The following is a 24143-nucleotide window of genomic DNA, read 5'->3' as shown; positions in this document are numbered from 1 at the left end:
TGTATCCATTAGTGATTGCCTATTCTCACTGCTCCATCAGTGTGCCTCCATCCTCACCATGTTCCCAGTGCACCTGTATCCGCAATGCTCCTTTGGTGCACCTCCACTTTATTCTCAAAGCTGCCTGTGCCTGCCAGTATCCTCTCCAATCCCTTGGTGTACCTGTATCCTCACTGCCCCCACAGCGAGTCTGCCTGTATCTCACTGTTCCCACAGTGTGTCTGCCTGTATCTTACTGCTCCCACAGTGTGCCTGCCTGTATCCTCACTGCTCCCTCAGTGTGCCTGCCTGTATCTCACAGCTCCCACAGTTGCCTGCCTGTATCCTCACTGCGCCCTCAATGTGCCTGCCTGTATCTCACTGCTCCCACAGTGTGCCTGCCTGTATCTCACTGCTCCCGTGGTGTGGCTGCCTGTATCTCAGTGCTCCCACAGTATACCTGCCTATATCTCACAGCTCCCATAGCCTGCCTGCCTGTATCTCACTGCTCTCACAGTGTGCCTGCCTGTATCTCAATGCTCCCACGGTGTGCCTGCCTGTATCCTCACTGCTCCCACATTGTGCCTGCCTGTATCTCACTGCTCCCACAGTGTGCCTGCCTGTATCTCACTGCACCCATAGTGTGCCTGCCTGTAACTCACTGCTCCCACAGTATGCCTGCCTGTATCCTCACTGCTCTCTCAGTGTGCCTGCCTGTATCTCACAGCTCCCACAGTTGCCTGCCTGTATCCTCACTGCTCCCTCAGTGTGCCTGCCTTTATCTCACTGCTCCCACAGTGTGTCTGCCTGTATCTCACTGCACCCATAGTGTGCCTGCCTGTAACTCACTGCTCCCACAGTGTGCCTGCCTGTATCCTCACTGCTCTCTCAGTGTGCCTGCCTGTATCTCACTGCTCCCACAGTGTGCCTGCCTGTATCCTCACTGCTCTCTCAGTGTGCCTGCCTGTATCTCACAGCTCCCACAGTTGCCTGCCTGTATCCTCACTGCTCCCTCAGTGTGCCTGCCTTTATCTCACTGCTCCAACAGTGTGCCTGCCTGTATCTCACTGCTCCCGTGGTGTGGCTGCCTGTATCTCAGTGCTCCCACAGTATACCTGCCTGTATCTCACTGCTCCCACATTGTGCCTGCCTGTATCTCACTGCTCCCACAGTGGGCCTGCCTGTATCCTCATTGCTTCCTCAGTGTGCCTGCCTGTATCCTCACTGCTCCCTCGGTGTGCCTGTGTCCTCGCTGCTCCCTCGGTGTGCCTGTGTCCTCACTGCTCCCTCGTTGTGCCTGCATCCTCACTGATCCCTCGGTGTGCCGGTATCCTCACTGCTCCCACAGTGTGCCTGCCTGTATCCTCACTGCTCCCTCAGTGTGCCTGCCTGTATCCTCACTGCTCCCACAATATGCCTGCCTGTATCCTCACTGCTCTCCCGGTGTGCCTGCCTGTATCTCTCTGCTCCCTCAGTGTGCCTGCCTGTATCCTCACTGCTCCCACGGTGTGCCTGCCTGTATCCTCACTGCGCTCTCGGTGTGCCTGCCTGTATCTCACTGATCCCACGGTGTGGCTGCCTGTGCCTCAGTGCTCCCACAGTGTGCCTGTCTGTATCTCACAGCTCCCACAGTGTGCCTGCCTGTATCTCACTGCTCCCACAGTGTGTCTGCCTGTATCTCACTGCACCCATAGTGTGCCTGGCTGTAACTCACTGCTCCCACAGTGTGCCTGCCTGTATCCTCACTGCTCTCTCAGTGTGCCTGCCTGTATCTCACAGCTCCCACAGTTGCCTGCCTGTATCCTCACTGCTCCCTCAGTGTGCCTTCCTTTATCTCACTGCTCGCTCAGTGTGCCTGCCTGTATCTCACTGCTCCCACAGTGTGCCTGCCTGTATCCTCACTACTCCCTCAGTGTGGCTGCCTGTATCTCACTGCTCCCTCAGTGTGCCTACCTGTGTCCTCACTGCTCCCTCAGTGTGCCTGTGTCCTCACTGCTCCATCAGTGTGCCTGTGTCCTCACTGCTCCCTCGGTGTGTCTGTGTCCTCACTGCTCCCTCAGTGTGCCTGTATCCTCACTGCTCCCTCAGTGTGCCTGCCTGTATCTCACTGATCCCACGGTGTGGCTGCCTGTGCCTCAGTGCTCCCACAGTGTGCCTGCCTTTATCTCACTGATCCCACAGTGTGGCTGCCTGTGCCTCAGTGCTCCCACAGTGTGCCTGACTGTATCTCTCAGCTCCCACAGTCTGCCTGCCGGTATCTCACTGCTCGCTCTGTGTGCCTGCCTGTATCCTCACTGCTTCCACAGTGTGCCTGCCTGTATCTCACTGCTTCCACAGTGTACCTGCCTGTATCCTCGCTGCTCCCATGGTGTGCCTGCATGTATCCTCACTGTTCCCACAGTGTGCCTGCCTGTATCCTCGCTACTCCCACAGTGTGCCTGCCTGTATCCTCACTGCTCCTTCAGTGTGGCTGCCTGTATCTCACTGCTCCCACAGTGTGCCTGCTTGTGTCCTCACTGCTCTCTCAGTATGCCTGTGTCCTCACTGCTCCCTCAGTGTGCCTGTGTCCTCACTGCACCCTCAATGTGCATGTGTCCTCACTGCTCCCTCAGTGTGCCTATATCCACACTGCTCCCTCGGTGTGCCTGTATCATCACTGATCCCTCGGTGTGCCTGTAACCTCACTGCTCCCTCAGTGTGCCTCTATCCTCTCTGCTGCTCCCTCAGTGTGCCTGTATCCTTACTGATCCCTCGGTGTGCCTGTGTCCTCACTGCTCCCTCGTTGTGCCTATATCCTCACTGATCCCTTGGTGTGCTGGTATCCTCACTGCTCCCTCAGTGTGGCTACCTATATCTCACTGCTCCCATGGTGTGCCTGCCTGTATCCTCATTGCTCCCACGGTGTGCCTGTATCCTCACTGATCCCTCGGTGTGCCGGTATCCTCACTGCTCCCTCAGTGTGTCTATATCCTCACTGATCCCTCGGTGTACCTGTATCCTCACTGCTCCCTTAGCGTGGCTGCCTGTATCTCACTGCTCCCACAGTGTGCCTGTCTGTATCCTCACTGCTCCCACGGTGTGCCTGCCTGTATGCTCACTGCTCCCACGGTGTGCCTGCCTGTATCCTCACTGCTCCCACGGTGTGCCTGCCTGTATCCTCACTGCTCCCTCAGTGTGCCTGCCTGTATCATCGCTGCTCCCTCAGTGTGCCTGCCTGTATCATCGCTGCTCCCACGGTGTGCCTGCCTGTATCCTCACTGCTCACTCGGTGTGCCTGCCTGTATATCACTGCTCCCTCAGTGTGCCTGCCTGTATCCTCACTGCTCCCTCAGTGTGCCTGCCTGTATCCTCACTGCTCCCTCAGTGTGCCTGCCTGTATCCTCACTTCTTCCTCAGTGTGCCTCCCTGTATCCTCACTGCTCACTCTGTGTGCCTGCCTGTATCCTCACTGCTCGCTCAGTGTGCCTGCCTGTATCCTCACTTCTTCCTCAGTGTGCCTCCCTGTATCCTCACTGCTCACTCTGTGTGCCTGCCTGTATCCTCACTGCTCGCTCAGTGTGCCTGCCTGTATCTCACTGCTCCCTCAGTGTGCCTGCATCCTCACTGCTCCCTCAGTGTGCCTGTGTCCTCACTGCTCCCTCAGTGTGCCTGTGTCCTCACTGCTCCCTCAGTGTGCCTGTACCCTCACTGGTCCCTCGGTGTGCCTGTGTCCTCACTGCTCCCTCAGTGTGCCTGTACCCTCACTGGTCCCTCGGTGTGCCTGTGTCCTCACTGATCCCTCAGTCTGCCTGTAACCCCATTGTTCCCTCAGTGTGCCTGTATCCTCACTGCTCCCTCAGTGTTCCTGTATCCCCACTGATCCCTCGGTGTGCCTGTATCCCCATTGCTCCCTCAGTGTGCCTGTAACCTCACTGCTCCCTCAGTATGCTTGTGTCTTCACTGCTCCCTCGGTGTGCCTGTATCCTCACTGATCCCTCAGTGTGCCTGCCTGTGTCCTCACTGCTCGCTCGGTGTGCCTGCCTGTATCCTCACTGCACCCTTTCACCGATCCCTCAGCATGCCTGTGTCCTCACTGCTCCCTCAGTGTGCCTGTGTCCTCACTGCTCCCACAGTGTGCCTGCCTGTGTCCTCACTGCTCCCACAGTGTGCCTGTGTCCTCCCTGCTCCCTCAGTGTGCCTGTGTCCTCACTGCTCCCTTGGTGTACCTGTATCCTCACCAATCCCTCAGTGTGCCTGAATCCTCACTGATCCCTCAGTCTGCCTGTATCCTCACAGCTCCCTCAGTGTTCCTGTGTCCTCACTGATCCCTCAGTATGCCCGTGTTCTCACTGCTCCCTCTGTGTGCCAGCATCCTCACTGCTCCCTCAGTGTGCCTGTGTCCTCACTGCTCCCTCAGTGTGCATGTATCCTCACTGATCCCTCATTGTGCCTTTGTCCTCACTGCTCCCTCATTGTGCCTGTACCCTCACTGCTCCCTCAGTGTGCCTGTGTCCTCACTGCTCCCTCAGTGTGCATGTATCCTCACTGCTCCCTCAGTGTTCCTTTGTGTATCCTCACTGATCCTTCTGTGTGCATGTCTGTTTTCATAACTATTCCCTCAGTATACTTGCCTGTATCCTCATTGCTCCCTCACCATGTCAGGTAGGCGTGCTCCTCATCCTGGGCATCATTGTGAGGGGCCAGTGCACAGTGCAATTTTCCATCAAGGTGGAACAAAGCAAATGCTTTATCCTGCTGTTTTGTGCAGTTGCTAGTGGGTGCTCCTCAAAGATTGAATTAATACAGTACTCAGAAATCGGATGTCCATGTCTCCATCTGTGGTAGCCTGATTATGCGTGGATACTGTTCCACAGGGCCCTGATCAGGCACTATATTAGCCACAGATACCTCTGCTTCCTCATAGGCATGGTAGACTTCAAACAATTTTGGTTCTCTTCCCTGTCTCGACTGTAGCTGATCTTCCTTTGCAGGCTGTGCATCACCTGGAACTGGCCGCAAAGAATGGTGATTATTAAGAAGTGCTTTCTGACCATTTTAATCTCATTGATAACCTTAGCCACAATGGCCTTCTTCACCTGACTGGCAGAGCAGAACTCACGCAATGCATAAAGTCACCCACAATCCGAATCAGCTTCTCAGCTAACTCACTGTGCACTTTGGCCAACATTGTTCTGTACCAGAAAAAAACAAAACTCTTATTGATGTTGTAGATTCTATTCACGAACACGACAGGAATGCTTCTGTCGGCTTTTATGCCTGGCATCAGATGGCAATGTGTTAGACGCTGTTCTCCACGCTGTCACTTAGTGAATCGACACTGTCTTCTCTTGCCTTTAGCCAAGCGTTCAGAGTCCAGATGTCTCTAAGGGTGACAGTTTTATTGAAAGCTGCTTATTCTCAATCCCAGTCTCGCCTACTGTTCCCCTTCACCTATTCTTCTTGGCTTAGCTGGAGTTTCCTGGCATAGAGGTGTAAGTGCTCTGAGGGCTGGTTATGGCCAGTGAGGAGGAAATGGTTAGAAGTGATGCAAAGCCTGTTGCACTTCATATATCTCATCATCATGAAGGTCTCACAGTCAGTTGCAAGAAACCCGAGAGGTAATGCAAAAAATCAGTCAGAGCCATCCCGTCAGCAAATGTTCCCTCCCTGAGCCCCAGCAAGTCCTTCCTTTGCCAATCTCCAGTGAGAGTGTGATGGATGACAGCTACAGGAAGGGAGATACAGTCAGGAAGATGGGTTACCCCCAGGAAAGGAGAGGGAGGCAGGTAATACAGGAGTTTCCTGTGGCTGTCCCCATCTGCTTTGGAAAATGTAGGGGGTGATGGACTCTCAGGAGAATGTAGCACAAACAGGCAAGTTTCTGATACCAAGACTGGCTCTAAGGTAACGAGGGATATGTCAGGTTCCAAGCAATCGATGGTGATGGGGGACTCTCTAGTCAGTGGTACAGACAGATGTTTCTGCAGCTGGCAGCAAGACATCAGAATGGTGTATTGTCTCCCTGGTGCCAAGATCAAGCATATCTCAGAGAGAGTGCAGAATGTTCTCAAAGGGGAGAGGGACCAGCAGGATGTCATTGTGCACATTGGAACTAATAACATAACAAGGGAAAAGAATGAGATTTTAGAAAGTTTGACAGGAATTTAAAAAGGAGTACCTCAAGCTAGTGATGGGAGGAATAGGAGGATAGAGTAGATGAGTGCGTGGCTGAGGAGCTGGTGCAGAGGATTTTTGGATCATTAGAATCTTTTCTGGGGTAGAAGTGACCTGTAGAAGAAGGATGGATTGCACCTGAATTGGAAGGGGACTAATATACTGGCAGGGACATTTGCTCAGGAGGATTTAAACTAGTAATGTGGGGGGTGAGGGTGACTCGGGGAAATACTGAGGAAAGAAAACAGTCTGAGACTGGTTCAGTTGGGAAAAGGAGCAAGTCAAACAGTCAGGGCAGGTAGAAACAAAGCAGAGAATGAGGTAGGACTGATCAATTGCATTTATTTCGATGCAAGGGGCCTAACAGGGAAGGCAGATGAACTCAGGGTGTGGTTAGGAACATGGGACTGGGATATCATAGTAATTACAGAAACATGGCTCAGGGATAGGCAGGACTGGCAGCTTAATGTTCCAGGATACAAATACTACAGGAAGGATAGAAGGGGGTGCAGGAGAGGATGAGGAGTGGAATTTATGATAAGGGATAACATTGCGACTGTACTTAGGGAGGATATTCCTGGTAATACATCCAGGAAGTTATTTGGGTGGAACTGAGAAATAAGAAAGGGATGGTCACCTTATTGGGATTGCATTATAGACCCTCTAATAGACAGCGGGAAATTGAGAAACAAATTTGTAAGGAGATTTCAATTATTTATAAGAATAATAGGGTGGTTTTGATAGAGGATTTTAACTTTCCAAACATAGGGAGCAGTGTTAAAGGTTTAGATGGAGATGGATTTGTTGAGTGTTTACAAGACAATTTTCTGATTCAGTATGTGGATGTACCTTCTAGAGAAGGTGCAAACCTTGACCTACTCTTGGGAAATAAGGCAGGGCAGGTGTCAGTGGGGGAGCACTTTGGGACCAGCGACCATAATTGTATTAGTTTTAAAATAGTGATGGAAAAGGATAGACTGGATCTAAAATTAAAACTTCTAAGTTGGAGGAAGGCCAATTTTGATGGTATTAGGCAAAAACTTTCAAAAGTTGATTGGGGGCAGATGTTCGCAGGTAAAGGGACAGCTGGAAAATGGGAAGTCTTCAAAAATGTGATAACGTGATTCCAGAGACAGTATATTCCTGTTAGGGTGAAAGGCAAGGCTGGTAGGTGTAGGACTAGGTGGATGACTAGAGCAGTTGAGGTTTTGGTCAAGAAAAAGAACTACATGTCAGGTATAGACAGCAGAGATCAAGTGAATCCTTAGAGTATAAAGACAGTAGGAGTATAATTAAAAGGAAAATCAGAAGGGCAAAAAGGGGACATGAGAAAGCTTTGGCAAATAGGGTTAAGGAGAATCCAAAGGGATTTTACAAATACATTAACGATAAAAGGGTAACTAGGGAGAGGATAGGGCCCCTCAAAGATCAACAAGGCAGCCTATGTGTGGAACTGCAGGAGATGGGGGAGATACTAAACGAGTATTTTGCATCAGTGTTTGCTGTAGAGAAGGACATGGAGGATATAGAATGTGGGGAAATAGATGGTGACATCGTGAAAAATGTTCATATTACACAGGAGGAGATGCGGGACGTCTTACAACTCATAAAGGTGGATAAATCCCCAGGATCTGATCAGGTGTACTCTAGAACTCTGTGGGAACCGAGGGAAGTGATGCTGGGCCCCTTGCTGAGATATCTGTATCATCGATAGTCACAGGTGAGGTGCCAGAAGACTGGAGGTTGGCTAACATAGTGCCACTATTTAAGAAAGATGGTAAGGAAAAGCCAGGGAGCTATAGACCAGTGAGCCTGACATCAGTGTTGGGCAAGATGTTGGAGGGAATCCTGAGGGACAGGATTTACATTTATTTGTAAAGGCAAGGACTGATGAGGGATAGTCAACATGACTTTGTATGTGGGAAATCATGTCTCTCTAACTTGACTGAGTTTTTTGAAGAAGTAACAGAGAGGATTGATGAAGGCAGAGCAGTGGATGTGATCTATATGGACTTCAGTAAGGCATTCAACAAGGTTCCTCATGGGAGACTGGTTAGCAAGGTTAGATCACATGAAATATAGGGAGAACTAGCCATTTGGATACCGAACTGGTTCGAAGATAGAAGACAGGGTGGTGGGTAGAGGGTTGTTTTTCAGACTGGAGGCCTGTGACCAATGGAGTGCACAAGGATCAGTGCTGGATCCACTTCTTTTGATCATTTATATAAATGATTTGGATGTGTACATAGGAGGTATAGTTAGTAAGTTTGTAGATGACACCAAAATTAGAGATGTAGTGGACAGCGAGGATTTTGATCAGATGGGCCAAATGGCTGAGGAGTGGCAGATGGAGTTTAATTTAGATAAATGTTAGATGCTGCATCTTGAAAGGCAAGTCAAATCAGGACTTATACACTTAATGGTAAGGTCTGGGGAGTGTTGCTGAACAAAGAGATCTTCGAGTGCAGGTTCATAGCTCCTTGAAAGTAGAGTTGCAGGTAGATAGGATAGTGAAGAAGACATTTAATATGCTTTCCTTTATTGGCCAGACCATTGAGTATAGGAGTTGGGAGGTCATCTTGCGGCTCTACAGGACATGGTTAGGTCACTTTTGGAATATTGCGTGCAATTCTGGTCTCCCTGCTATCAGAAGGATGTTGTGAAAGTTGAAAGGGTTTAGAAAAGATTTGCAAGGATGTTGCCAGGGTTGGATGGTTTGAACTATAGGGAGAGGCTGAACAGGTTGGGGCTGTTTTCCCTGGAACGTTGGAGGCTGACCTTATAGAGGTTTATAAAATCATGGAGAGAGTAAATAGGTGGGTGAGTTCAGAACTGGATGGCATAGGTTTAGGGTAAGTGGGGGAACATTTAAAAGGGACCCTAGGGGCAACGTTTTCATGCAAAGGGTTGTGGATGTAAGGAATGAGTTGCTGGAGGAAGTGGTGGAGGCTGGTATAATTACAATATTTAAAAGGCATCTGGATGGGTATATGAATAGAAAAGGTTTAGTGGGAAATGGGCCAAGTGCTGGCAAATGGGACTAAATTAGTTTCGGATATCTGGTCGGCATGGAAGAGTTGGACCAAAGGGTCTGTTTCCATGTTGTATATTTCTATGACTCTATGATGTTGAACTAGCCAGCCTCAAGAATATTTTCATCATAATGGACATCATTTCTGTCAGCATTAACTTGTTCACTCACTTATTTTTCCAGTTTTTCAAACGCATTTATCTTTTGTTAAAACAAACGGAGAAAGATAATATCTTGGCAAATCAGCCACCAGCATCAGAGCTGAGGGCATTTATAAAGACGATAAGCTGAGGCAAAACTCTCTTTCATTTGGACGAATGTGGATCAGTAAATGAACGATGTCACATACTTGTTAAAGGCTAGTAGTCACTGACTAAACTTGACTGAGACTTTTCACAATATATTGGAGAGGATTGATAAACGTTGTGCAGTCCATGTCAATGTGTAGGCATTGAATAGGACACCACACAACAAATTTGTTCACATAACAGAAACTCATGAAATTAAAGGGGCAGTGATACCATGCATACAGCAAGATAGAAAACAGAGAGCAATGGGATATTGTTTTCCAAATCAGAGGAACATGTACAAGATTGTTTCTAGGGTTTCAGCTTCCTGTTTTTTTTTTGCTTTAATGATCTTAATTTGAGTACAGAGGAGGTCATTTTTGCAGAGTTTGTGGATGACACCCTATTAGTGTAATACATGCTGAGGAGGAAAGTGACAGATGGGCTGATAAAATATAATGGAAAGGAAAAATGAGGAAAAGCAAAATACAAATTAAATGGTACAGTTTTAGTGGACTGCAGGAACAGAGGGTATCCATCTAGTGAACATGACAGGTTCACTCTCTTTTCCCTTGTCATGCACCTTTTATCCCTCCATCATGTAAAAGGACTGTGAGCCATTCTTTAGGAATGCAGAGTTATCAGTCATTGATTACCTTGCTGCTGTCTTCTCTTAGTTGTGGTGGAAGACTATGTGCAGACCTAAACATGGCTAAATAACATGTTGAAATGGAACAGCGAAAGAGACCTGAATTTCCATCCTAGAAAGCAAAGACTTCAGATGTAATTGGCTTTAAGAATTGCAGCATCAAGTACAAATCCCTGGTTCGACCTCAGCTGGAGTATTGTATTTAATTTTACACTTTAGGAAGAGCGTGGAGTCTTGAAGAGTTTATAGAGGAGATTTACTACAATGGTCCCAAGCTTCCATACACGCATCACCCACTGCGTGAAAAAGTTGCCTCTTGGGTCTCCCTTTAAATCTTTCCCCTCTCCCGTTAAACACTATGGCCTCTAAGTTTGGACTCCCTTACCCTAGGGAAAAGACCTTAACTATTCATCCTATCCATGCCCCTCATGATTTTATAAATTTATATACGGTCACCTCTCAGCTTCTGACACTCCAGGGAAAATAGCCCTAGCATATTCAGCTTCTCCCTAAAGCTCAAACCAGGGTGAGACAAGATTTGATAGTGGCGTTCGAAAAGAGAGGAGACTCTTGATTGAGTAGACAAGGAAAGACTGTTTCTACTGGCAAAAGGGAGTTCAATAACTGCGGCATTCTAGTATGAAAATTCACAAAACAATTAATGGAGAATATGCAATACTTCTGTACTGTGTTACCTGAAAGGCTGTTAGAAGTAGATTCTGTAGTAACTTTCACAAGGGAGCTGGATAAATACTTGATGTAGAAAGATTTGTCAGGTAATGGAGAAAGAGTAGGGTACAGAAATTGTTGCATTGCTCTTACAGTGAGCTAACATAGCATGCTGGTCTGAATGGCTTTCTTCGATGCTGTATGATTCCACTCCTATCCCCATGTACAATCAACCGGGAATTTGACACATAATGTTTCTCCTGGGGAATGCTAATGACTGCACACTGTGATCCTCATTTGATAGGATCGAGTCAGGGTTGTTACGGTACCGTTAATCAAACATCCATCCATTCTAATGCCATTTTTCACCACTTGGCCCATAGCCTTTTATGCTATGGGATTTCAAGTGTTCGTCTTAAATGCCTTGAGTGTTCTTGCCTCTACCACCCTTTTAGGCAGTGAGATCCTGATACTCTCAACCCGCTGGGTGAAATATTTTTCCTGAAATCCCCTCTGAGCCTCCTGCTTCTTATCTTAAAACTGTGCCCCCAGTTATTGATGCTTCTACAAAGGCGAAAGGTTTCTCCCCAGCTACTCTGTCTATGCTGCTCAAAACTCAATCAGAAGTGCCCCCCTCCAAAGCCTTTTCTACTCTAAGAAAAACAACCTGGCTTATCTAGTCCCTGTTCATTGCTGAATCACACTAGCTCAGGCAACACCCTTATGAATCTTGTCTGCACCCTCTCGATACAATCAGTTCTTCTTTTGTGTGGTAAGCAGAACTACACACAGCACTCCAGCTGTGGCCTAACTAATGTTACATACAGCTCCACCATAACCTCCCTGTTCTTGTATTCAGTACCTTGACTAATAAAGGCAAGTATCTCTTATGCCTTCTTAACGATCTTAGCTACCTATCCTGCTGCCTTCAAGGATCAACAAGCATGCACACTAAGGTCCCTCTGATCCTCTGTACTTGCTAGTGTCCTACCATTTAACATTAACTCCTTTGCCTAGTTAGTCCTCCCAAAATGCACCACGACACATTTTCAGGATTAAATTTCATTAGCTCCATCTCAGCCCATCTAATCAGTCTGATTGTCATCCTGTAACTAAGGCTTTTCTGCTCACTGTTTACATCACCACCAATTTTCATGTTGTCTACGGATTTGATGATTAAACCTCATACGTCCATATATCTAGATCAGTAATACACACAATAATCAGCACAGGACTCAGCACTGATTCCTGTGTTACACCACAGGACACAAGCTTCCAAACACACCCTTTGACCGTCACCCTCTTCCTCCTGCCACAAAGTTAGCTTCGGATCCAATTTGCCATGTTGGCTTGGATCCTATGGGTTCTCAGCTTCCTAAAGCAGTCTGCCATTTGCGACCTTGCCAAAAGTGTCAAAACTGAAGGTAGAACACATCAACTGCACCAGCCTCACCTATCCACCCAATCACCACCTTGAAGCATTCAATAACATTTGTGAGGCATGATCTCTCCCTTAATAGCTATGCTGACTATAGTTAAGTTGGGGAAGTATGCAAGAAAATTTGGGTGCACAATCAGCATCTCCGAACAGAGTGAGCTGCACTGCCTTGTGCTCTAGATCACAACCACCTTAATTTTTTTGATTATAACCTGTGCCTTTGATCAAGCTTTTTGTCTAATGTGCTATTATGTACACATAAGATTTATTATCAAATTCTGTTTTATAATTCTCTTGTCAAGCATGATGTTAAAGACAGCATACAAATGAAAGTTGTTTACTGCACTGAATAAAGAATTGTCTGTTCCTCTTCTGTCTGTCTCTCAAACAGATGAAGGGTGCATGGTATGGTACGACAGTGAGCCAGTTGTTCACCCAAGGTTCCACGCAGACTACATGCAGCCCCTTATAGCTATTAAGATGCAGAGCAACAACACAGTCCAACCAGTTCAGAAACTTGTTCAATATCTACGACTCATTAAGTCCGACGCAGAGGTAGAACTCATGAAAACAGCTGCAAAGGTCACCTCCAAGGTAGGTTATATTGTAACAGGGCATTGGGAGTGAGTTATGAGAGGGGAATATGTCGAATTTAGGGATACAAGTCGGCCATTTGGCCCTTTGATCCTGCTCCACCATTCAATTGTGATATCAACTCCAGTTTCCATTTGGGGGAGGATCCCAAAATTAGGTACCACAAATATAAGTTCACATAATGTATTTTTGTACAGGTTAACCATAGTTTCCTTTTTCCTTATAGGATCCCATATGCTTTATTAACTACTTACTCAATCTCCATCACCACTTTCAATAATTTGTGCACACGCAAAATTTCTGTCTCCATCCCTTGTGTCCTTTATTTTACATTCCCTCTTCTTGTTCTTCCTATCAAAATGAATTTTTCATAACTCTGCGTGTTATTTCATTTGTCACTTGTCTGTCCATTCACCAGCTTGTCTTTTGTCCTCTTGAGGTTTATGATTATCCTGCTTACAGTTCACAAGACTTCATTGTTTTGTGTTATCAACAAACTTTGAAATTGTACTCAAGTTAAAGTCATTAATGTACATGAAGAGAAGCATGGGTTCAAAAACCAACCCCGTTCCTAAGTCAGGGCAACTGAGACCAAATGCCATGCTTCCACTGCCATCACAACTAACTCACCACAGCCTTGAATCTTGCTGGTCTACCTGGCTCACCCTCTCAGTGAGCAGAAGATAATCTTTTGCTTCGGCAGCAAATCAGCATGAAACCCAGTGTTTGGGCTGCCATCGGTCACAAAGCAACATTAACTTGATGGGATACAGCAGTTGTCACCATGTTAGTTCTGTTGCAGATTGGGAGTTTTAATACTGCTTTGAGTCTTGGTTGACACCCCACCTCACTATAAAGGACAGTGGCTTCCACATATCTCTCCAGTAGACTTCTAAAGTGTAGGTGTGGCAAGAGATCGCATGGAGTCAGAATCCCAGGCATGAGCTATATGCAGAAAAAGATCTGTGCAGCGGAACAAGTAGGCCTGAGGCCTGATTAAGACTGAACTTTGGACCTCATCAAAGGTAGACTTCTTTTAAAATCTGTTCACGGAATGAGGGCATCGCTGATTAAGCCATCATTTATTGCCCATTCCTAATTGCCTAGAGGACGGTTAAGGGTCAACCACATTGCTGTGGTTCTGGAGTCAGATTTAGGCCAGACCAGGTAAGGACAGCAGATTTCCTTCCTGAAAAGACATTAGTGAATGAGATGGACAACCAGTACCTGCTGGATGTCCCTGGGTAACTCACTGGTGAACAACATGAATTTTCTTTGACTGTGTTTGAAGATGAGAGAATACTGTCAGGATGAGACCTTGGGGTTTGGGTTGCAAGTGCTGTGATCCACAATAGTTCTGGATTCAGTGGGACCCCAAGAAGTGAGACTCTTTTGTAAGAAACTTATGTGTTTGGTTGTAGCCTTCAATACTCTTTTAAAGTCTTGCCACTCAGGCTGAATGGAGATGTGGATGCCCTGAGCACAGACCTGGTTTCAGGATCATTTAGGGTAGCCCACTGTAAGGGTAGAACTCCTTAAACCAGGCAATAAACGTCTTGTTAACATATACAAGGGATGAGCATATTTTAGCCATCTGTCTGGAATACATAAAAATGCATCCCACAATTTCAAAGTGGAACCAATTGCTGTGAAATTAATGGGGAGGGTTTCTGCCCACATAACATATAGGAAGTATTTAGATATGCATTTACAATGTCAAAGCATACAAGGCTATGGGCCAAGTGCTGATGAATGGGATTAGAATAGTTAGGTGGTTGCATTTGATTGGCCAAAGGAACATTTCCTGTGCTGTCAATCTCTGTGACTCCATGGATTAGGCTGCTGAATAAGTATCCTTTAAGCTTGGGAGAAGGGGACAGTGTGTGCCAGTTTCGCTGCTGATGAGTCTCAAAAGTGTTTGTACTCATCCCAGTACTTCCAGTTTTGTAATTGTGTTGCAGTTGGACTGCATTTTGTACAAATTTTGCAGATTGCTAAGGAGCTGATACAAGGCTGGCTGTTTATTTTCAGGCATTCATAAGCACAATGTTCTCAACCAAGGCTCCAGTTGACGAGGCCTATCTTTATGCAAAGGTAAGCAACAAAGTATGGATGCTTTCATAAAGAGAAGCAGCCAAACCTACATGGAGTAATATAACAATAAGTACGGGTGTCTTAGCAAATGTATTGAATCCGAGAGGGAGGGCAGCAGAGATTCACAACTGTGACTCCTGAGAGAATGGGACTTTTTCTCTGGAGTTTAGAGGAGTAAAAAGTGATCTTATTGAAGCTTAGAAAATCCTTAAAGGGATAGAAAAAGTATATGAAGAAAGGATATTTCCTCCTGGCTGTGGTCTAGAGCCAGGAGACAGTGTCTTAGAATAAAAGAACGGTCATTTAACACTAAGTGAGGAGGACATTTTTTATGCAGAGGGTGATGAATCTTTGGAATTATTCATCTGCCGGAGCAGGGGAAGCTCTGTCATTCAATCAGTTCAACACAAGGATTGATAAACCTCTGGTTATTAATGGTTATAAAGAGTATGGGGATTGATTGTGCTGGAATATGGTGTTGAGGCAGATGATCGACCATGACCTTTTATGGCAACGTAGGCTTGAGGGGCTGAATGGCCTACTCCTGCTCCTAAACCAAAAAAGTGAGAGTTAACATAGGATTGTGTACTGTGCCTTGATTTCCATACATTAAGCACAGCTAAAGAGCATAAAAACTGAACCACCAAGATAATAACAGAGGGGAAATGAAGTGGCTAATGTAGAGAAAAATTACAAAAGCTTGGAATCAGTGATGTGGTGAGCCAAGGTATTACATCATGATCTGATCCCCGGAGATAGGTTGTCACCTTGAAATATGGTTCTTTTATTGTATATTGTGTACACTTGTATACATAAGGGAGTGTTTGACTCTCCACTGCAGGTTTACCATTGATAGACTCCCCAAGTTATACTTAATGAGGTGTTACAATTTTGTTTCAGGTAAATGTATGTTATCTGCTTGTTATACTGAAAGTGCAGGAATACAATCCCGAAATGCGTTTGCTTTCTGTATAATGTAGATGAAACACATCAGGGAGTAATCTTTCATAACATGCCGTTCCGTAACACTTCTCAATTTTAGTTTGACTTCGAGTGTCGAGCTCATGGGGCGGACCTCTTGGCCTACCCTCCGGTGGTAGCTGGCGGCAATCGCTCCAATACACTGCATTATGTGAAAAATAACCAAATGGTTAAGGTAAGAATGTAGTCATTCCTTATTACTGGGGTCAGAATATTTGCTTTATCCTAAGGGCCATTCTTGAGATTTCTAAAGGGTTACTTTTTGATTTTCAGAGGCTGCTTTTTCATTCTCACTAACTCCTTCATTAGGTGGGAAGCAGACACATACCTATATTACCTTCTGTGTTTGTGTTTACATGTGGAGTACTTGGGAGTCACAGAAACAGAATTAGAAGAATTCAATAGTATCCTCAATAATGATCAACCCTCCAATATACATAAAGCCACAGCACACAAGGAAGGCTTACATTTCCGAGTTTTTAAATTGGCACAAGACAACAAAAGTTAGCAACAACACACACCTGATGATATAGCTGATTAATTTGCAACAAATTTATTACCTGTAACTTCAAGTGTCCAGTTAACTAGTTATTGACAGGTTGTCTTCACAGCCTCCTTCCCTCTCCCTTTTGTAGTCACTGCTTTCACTCCTGCCCCTTTTTAGCCACTCACATCTCACCTTGCCTGAAACACTCCTGCTTCTACTAGCCTCAGTCATTCATTGCTGTGTCTCACCTTCTCACTGCTCCTACAAGCCAGGGGCTGTTTGCTTGCTGCGCTTGTTGCTGATATGCTCACCACTGGGGAGAAACAGCCTGTGATTGTAGGAACAGTTCCTATCTAAATTTCTCAGTCACCATGATTAATCTCTCCCAAGCAATTTGATTACTTCGGAGCAGAACTCACTTGCCATTCCCTTCTACTTTGATGCTGATGAAACAGAAGGGTAAATGTGCACCTGCCATTGATCAGTGGTTACATATTGAGGAATTTCTGGTGATATCTCCAAGGTAAGGCTTTTGTTGGCTCCTGGGCTGGCAGCTCCCTCCTTTACTATACAACTCCATCCTTCAGTGTCGGGAAAATGGTGGCATCATGGTAATGTCGCTGAACTAATAAATCCAGAACTCCAGCTAATGGTCTGGGAATGTGGCTTCTTCATTGGTTACATTTGAATTCAATAAAAATCTAGAATAAAAGTTCTCCTCGTCGTGACCACATAACCACTTTCGATGGTCGTCAAAACCTATCTGTTTCACTAATGTCCTTTAGAGAAGGAAATCTGCCATCCTTACCAGGCCTGGCCTATTCATGGCCCAGATTCAAAGCCACGTGGTTGAATCTTAACTGTTCTTTTGTTAATAAATGCCAGTTGAGGCAGTGACACCCAACTCCCGTGAACAAATGAAAAATCTCGAGTTTCTCTAATCATTCAAATGGGCATTTTGGCTGGTCCTCCAAACCCAAGCTCATCACTTTCTTCATCCTTTAACCTTTTCTTGTTATGCTCATCAAATGATGCCCCTTTGACAAAATATTTGGTCACCTGTCCTAACTCTCCTCATGAGGCTCAAACAAAGTTTGTTTGACAACACTCCTATGAAATGCCTTGGGACACTTAACCACAACAAAAATACTGTATAAATGAAACTAATTATTGTAAGACAAGTTGCATAAACTAGTCTTATATTTCCTTGAGTGGAAATGGAAGTTTCAGGGCTGATCTAATTGAAGTATTTAAGATGATTAAAAGAATTGGAGTGGGTGCTTGAGCAATGTGAACTTTTACATGTGTGTTGTATCCCAGAACGAATGGTGATGGTAGAGGCTTTGATGTTCTTTGTATGATGTGGCTGAACAGGAATCTAACCTGCTCTTATCACTTGCATGGGGTGGGGGGGTGGATTTGGGTTGTGTTGTGCATTGGCAAAGGGGGAGAGGTGGAATAGAGGTTGGGGGAAATGTTTGGGTGGGATGCTCCTCAAAGCAAAATGTGTGGATACAATGGGCTGAATAGCATGCTTCCAAGCTGCTGGGATGCTATGATCTACAGAAGAAATATTTCTGCTGATGGGGTAGCCTACAATGTAGAGACCTAACTTTAAAGGTAGAATGGCCCATACAAGAATGACATTAAAAAGCGATTCTTCACACAAAGGGTAGTAGAAGTCTGGAAATCTCTATTTCAGAATTGCTGTTGAGGCTGAGTGCTAATTGAAACTTTAAATTTTTTTTTTATTGAGCAAGGTTGTTAGGGTTACAGATTCAAGGTGGGTTGGGATACACATCTAGTGGAATGACAGAAAAGGTATGAGATGCTTGTGGCCTTACCTTACTCCTTTATTAACTCACTGACTTCACTCTCTTCCCAGGATGGCGAGATGGTGTTATTGGATGGCGGCTGTGAGTATTCCGGCTATGTCAGTGATGTCACTCGAGTCTGGCCTGTCAATGGAAGGTGAGCCACAGAGTTTGGATCCACCCACTAATCCCACCCTCCCAACAGCCACATTATTTTAATATCGTGATCACCATTTTTCTTAGCATTCTTTGAGAAAGGATTCCCTCACATGATGTTTCAACTTCAGCCACTTAAAACCTGCGTAAACGGAAATTGGGTCTTTATGCCAGTCCTGAACATGCCTGCATCCAACATGAACACACATACAGTATAAGGCTTTGGGCATGTCCACCATCTCAGGTAACTGTCAGTAATCTCATGGCATCATTTTGAAGAAAAAGAAGAGGGAGGTCTCCCCAATTCTGGGCAATATCAATCCCTCCACTAACATCACTCGAATATGAGGATTGTTGTTTGTGGAATCTTGTTGTGAACAAATTAGTTGTTGTTTTTCTTGCATTACAATGATGACTATGCTTCATAGTGTTTTTAATTGTTTGTAAAAGTGCCCTGGAACATCTTGAGGCTATGCAAGATGCAGTATAAAGGTCAGACTTTATTTACTTGATGCTAGGTTAACTGAGTAATGGAGAACTTGGGTTTTTTTTTGCAATATGGCTGAAGAACATTTTAATGTTTGTTTAAAGGTGCACAATTAGTTCATTCCCCCTGCAAAGGTTCTTAAACTTCGTCAGATATTGCTCCCATGTCAGAGTCGTTGCATTATAGAGATGTACAGCACAAAAACAGACCCTTTGGTCAAACCCGTCCATGCTGACCAGATATCCTAAATTAATCTAGTCCCATTTGCCAGCACTTGACCTATATCCCTCTAAACCCTTCCTATTTATGTACCCATCCAGGTGTCTTTTTTTATAATATATTTTTATTAAGAAAAAATAGATTTTTAAATATTACAACAATGCAATTCAAAACAGTACAAAAATAGTACAAAACTAAACCCAAATAATAAAAAGAATTCCCCAGCCCACCCTCCTATACGAATGTATAAACATATATAGAGAAGTATAAAATTTTGAAAAAACCTAAACTAGCTATTTAACTAAATAAATAAATACCTAACAACAAACAAATAAATAGTAATAACTCAGCCCAGCCAAACAAAACGCTCATACATTCACAGTTCCTCCTCCCTGGATATTGGACTCATGAAACACAATTTTTACAGCTATATAAAAGCCCTTGTTAGTGTGGCAGATAAATCTGTGTCCAGGTATTTCAAAAAGGGTTGCCATGTCTTGTAAAAATTCTTAGTTTTGTGGTGTACCATATTTGTGAGAAAATCCAGGGGAATATGCTCCATAACAATCCTCCGCCAACCCGACAGGCCTGGGGTTTTTCTGATAGCCAACCTAGCAAGATATTCTTCCTTGCACAGAACGTAGGAATATTGAAAAGTTTTTTCTTATGCGCGTCTGCAGGAACTACAATGGGTAGGCCCAAAAGCAGAGAAAAAGGTCCTTCTCCACCCCTACACATAAAATCCTCTCCATTGCACCCACCATAGTGCTCCAATATGTTAGAAGCCTGTCACAAGACCAAAGACAATGGGTAAGAGTGCCCGTGCAGATCTTGCACGTGGGACGTGCTGAAGATACCCCGGTTTACATTTTGACAAACAGTCTGGGGTTAAGTGGACCCTGTGGAGAATCTTCAACTATAAAGTATGGGTCCTATTGCAAATTGATATCTTCGTTGCATTCTCCCAAATATCCTCCCATGCCTCTGAAGAAACTTCAACACCCAGCTCTCTTTCCCACATCTTACAGACTCATCTGAGGTGGCACTCCCCAATTGGTGATATAAAGTACTGACAGAGAGTGTACTCTTAGCCCTTAGTACCCCTCTTTCTATGTCAGATTTGTAGGGATCAGTCAAAAGTGTGGTTTTTTTTTAATAAAATCCCTAACTTGAAAAAAAACAAAAGAGGTCTCTATAAGGTAACTCGTACTTCCGTACTAACTGATCGAAGGACATCATTACATCTCCCTCAAATAAATCACCCATGCAAGATATACCCCTAGCTGCCCAACGTTTAAGTCCTGAATCTATCATACCCGGTTGAAAACCTGGCATACCTACTAAAGGTGTAATCAAAGATGTTTTGCCAATATTACCTTCCCTCTGCCGAATTACCCTCCATGCTTTAATTGTATTGATGACTATTGGGTTATGACAATATTCCCTAACTGTCCTTATCTTGTCCAAAAACAGCAAACTGGTAAGGGGGCACCTTGCCTGGGAGGCTTCGATATCTAGCCATATTGAAAGAGAGTTCCCACAAACCCAATCACTCACATATGTCAAAAGCGAGCTTAATTGGTAATTTTTAATGTCCGGAAGGTCTACTCCCCCCAATCTGTGAGGCAACTGCAGTTTGACTAATTTAATGAGGGGCCGTTTACAGTGCCAGATAAAGGAGCTGAACCAACTGTTCAGTCTCCTGAGTGTTTGTTTATTGAAAATCAGGGGGAGCATCCGTATAAGGTATAGCAAACGAGGGAGAATATTCATCTTAATAAGTGCTATCTGACCCAACCATGAGACTGGAAATGCCTCCCATCTTTGGAGATCTTGTTTAATTTTTTCAAATAATTGAGTAAAATTGGCTTTGAACAGCCAGTCCAGAACTGGAATAATGAATATGCCCAAATACACAAAATCCCCCTGTGACCACCTAAATGGGAATCTATAGTCACTCTCAAGAGCCAACTCTTTCGTAAGACCACCCATAGGCATAGCCACTGATTTAGCAAAATTAATCTTATACCCTGAAAAAGCACCAAATGTGTGAATGCATTGTATTAGGCAAGGCACTGAAACTGCTGGATTTGTCAAGAAAATTAGAACATCGTCTGCATACAACGAGATCTTATGTAATTTTGACCCCACTTCTGGAGCTGATATATTGAGATCCCCACGAATGGCCTCTGCCAACGGTTCAATCACCAACGTAAAAAGTAATGGCGAAATATTAAAACTGCTTGATCGTACCCCGTTGGTAATGACCGCAGCGAGAGGTACACTGTAGAGAACCTTTACCCATCTTATGTAAACTTCGCTCAGACCAAACCGGTCTAGAGTATAGAAAAGGTACGGCCGCTCAACTCGGTCAAATGCCTTCTCTGCATCTAAAGAAATCACCAATCCCTGTATTGACTGTTGTTGACACGCTTGAATTACGTTAAGCAGCCTCTTAACATTATTGGAGGATCTGCGACCCTTTATGAAGCCCGTCTGATTCTCTTTAATAATAGAGGGTAACAGTCTCCAACCTTAATGCGAGAGCCTTAGAAAGGATCTTAAAGTCCACATTTAAGAGCGAGATGGGCCTGTATGAAGCACAGTCTTCCGGATCCTTCCCTTTTTTAAGGATAAATGAAATATTAGCCTCTCTCAGAGATGGTGGTAGACAATCATGACTGTATGAATCATTAAACATATTCAGCATCAGACCTGACAGTATACTTATAAATTCCTTATAGAATTCACTGGGAAGTCCGTCAGGACCGGACGCCTTTCCACTCTGAAGCTGCCTCACAGCTTCCTGCACTTCTTGCTCTGATAATGGGGCATTGAGAAAGGACTGTTGCTCAGGAGTCACACTCGGGAGCTTCAGATCTCTAAAAAAGGATTCCATTTTGGCCTGCCCCTCCTCACAATTCTCAGACTGATATAACTTAGAGTAGAATCTCTGGAACGCCGCATTAATCTTTTTAGAATCACATGTTAGGTTCCCAGACCCTACCCTAATCGCTGTAATGGTTTGTGGGGCACTTCTTTTTCTGGCAAGGTATGCTAAGTATTTGCCTGGCTTGTCACCATGCTCGTATAACCTTTGCTTTGCAAAAGCCAGCTCCTTTTTTGCCATCTGCGTGAGCACGGAATTTAGTGCAGACCACAGTGCCGTGATCCTCTGTAGTTTGACCAACGAGGGTCTGTCAAAATAGGCCTTCTTGGCTGCCTTCAACCGTGCTTCAAGGAGACGTTGCTGCTCACCCTTCTGCTGCTTCCTACTGGTGGAATATGAAATAACTAACCCCCTGGCATAAGCTTTGGCAGTTTCCCAGAGAACAGATGAGCTATCAACCGAGACTATGTTCATGTCTAGGAATGCCCAAAATTCCCTAGAGAAATACTCCACAAACCTACTGTCCATGAGAATAAAGGGGTCCATTCGCCAGTACTTTGAATCCACTGTAACATCCTTCATCTTAACCATGAGGTACACCGGAGCATGATCAGAGATGTCAATATTACCAATTGTACAGGATGCCACCAGATCCAGGGTTACCGCAGGGGTCAGAAAAAAAATCAATCCTCGTGTGACATCTATGTGGATTGGAGAAAAACGTGAAATCCCTACGTGTAGGGTGGAGACACCTCCAGACATCCACCAACCCTAATTCCCCACACAAACCCAATAACTGTTTAGTTTGTGCAGAGGGTATCGAGGGATCTTTAGGCAACCTGTCTACTGTGGGGTCCATGAGGCAGTTAAAATCTCCCCAATAATGATGTGCCGAGACTTGAGACTTATCAGTTTAGAAAAAGCATCTACCAAGAATTTAAGAGGATGAGCTGGGGGACAATAAACATTTAAAATACCATATTCTTCCCCATTTATCAAGGCTTTAAGAATTACAAACCTCCCGTATTTGTCTTTAGCACATTCCAACAATTTAAATGAGAGATTTTTCCTAACGAATATAACCACTCCCCTACTTCTGGTATTAAATGATGAAAAATAAGCTCGGTCAAAGCCATTCTGCTGTAATTTCAGATGCTCCTTGTCATCCAAATGTGTCTCCTGTAACAAAGCAATATCTACCTTCTCCTTTCTAAGACTCAAGAGTACCTTCTTCCTCTTAATTGGTGAGTGGCTTCCCTTGATATTCCAGGTACACCATTTAATCAAATCATTAGCCATAATCTTCTGCAATTACATTTAAATTCCAGAGAGGAGGAACCTGAACCACAAATTCCTTAGCCTTAGTGTCGCATGGTCCACCAAATATAAAAACTACGTAAAATAAAACCACTACATTTAATAAACATACAAAATTATTAAAAATAAAAAACAACAAAAAACAGAAAACAAACCAACATATAAAGCGCCAATAGCGCTGAGTAGGGGAACTCACCCCCTGCCAAGGGGGGGCAACTACCCGTCCCGAACTGCCCATAAATAGGCATCTAACCATGTCAACCACCTTCACTTCTCCCAGCTAGAGCCACATCGCAAGCACAAGCTAAAAAGAATATACACCCCATAGAATATCAATATAAATTTTTAAAAATTATTTTATTAATAAAAAGGGGAATAAATAACCCACCCATCCTTTGGTATGTTCTAACTTAGAAATTTAAAACGTCTTAACCACCTCCAGACATAGTTTGAACCAAATTATTATCAATAGAGGAAAAAAAAGGGTGAAAACAAAGCTCCAATCGGATTTCCTGCATTTCTTTTACAGAATGATCAACACACACCCAAGCAACAATATTTATACATACTACAATTGTTTAAATTAGGTTAGTTTGTCCACAAAGTCTCTTGCCTTCTCGGATGTGTCAAAGAGATGCATGGACCCATCTAAGGTGATCCGAAGCACCTCCGGATATCTCAGGGAGTACTGAATCCCAAGCTCCTTCAATCTTCTCTTGACACCATCATACGATTTTCGTTTCTGGATCACTGTCCTGAAAAAACATGATCTTAGACCCCTCATAAATTAGGGCCTTTCAATCCTTCCCCTGGGGTCTAGAAGCCTCCATGACTCTCTCTTTATCCTGGTAATGATGGAACCACACCAGGAAAGGACGAGGGTATTGACCCAGACCTG

At 44.7% G+C, this 24143-nt stretch overlaps 1 protein-coding gene across 1 annotated transcript in view; it reads left to right on the top strand.

Annotated features, from left to right (window-relative positions):
- The window catches only part of xpnpep3 (X-prolyl aminopeptidase 3, mitochondrial), a 40210-nt gene that overhangs the window by 7979 nt on the left and 8088 nt on the right, over nt 1-24143 (top strand). Inside the window, exons 4-7 of the mRNA XM_043679910.2 lie at nt 12598-12800; nt 14832-14894; nt 15937-16050; nt 18248-18333. Of these exons, the coding sequence (XP_043535845.2) occupies nt 12598-12800; nt 14832-14894; nt 15937-16050; nt 18248-18333 (466 nt within the window). The remainder of the gene's footprint in view (nt 1-12597; nt 12801-14831; nt 14895-15936; nt 16051-18247; nt 18334-24143) is intronic.

This window comes from Chiloscyllium plagiosum, unplaced genomic scaffold (genome assembly GCF_037043375.1).
Source record: "Chiloscyllium plagiosum isolate Xiang-an unplaced genomic scaffold, Cpla_swu_hap1 HiC_scaffold_33, whole genome shotgun sequence".
NCBI lineage: Eukaryota > Metazoa > Chordata > Chondrichthyes > Orectolobiformes > Hemiscylliidae > Chiloscyllium > Chiloscyllium plagiosum.
The sequence above is the reverse complement of the archived record's forward strand: the minus strand, read 5'-3'. Positions and strand labels throughout refer to the sequence as shown.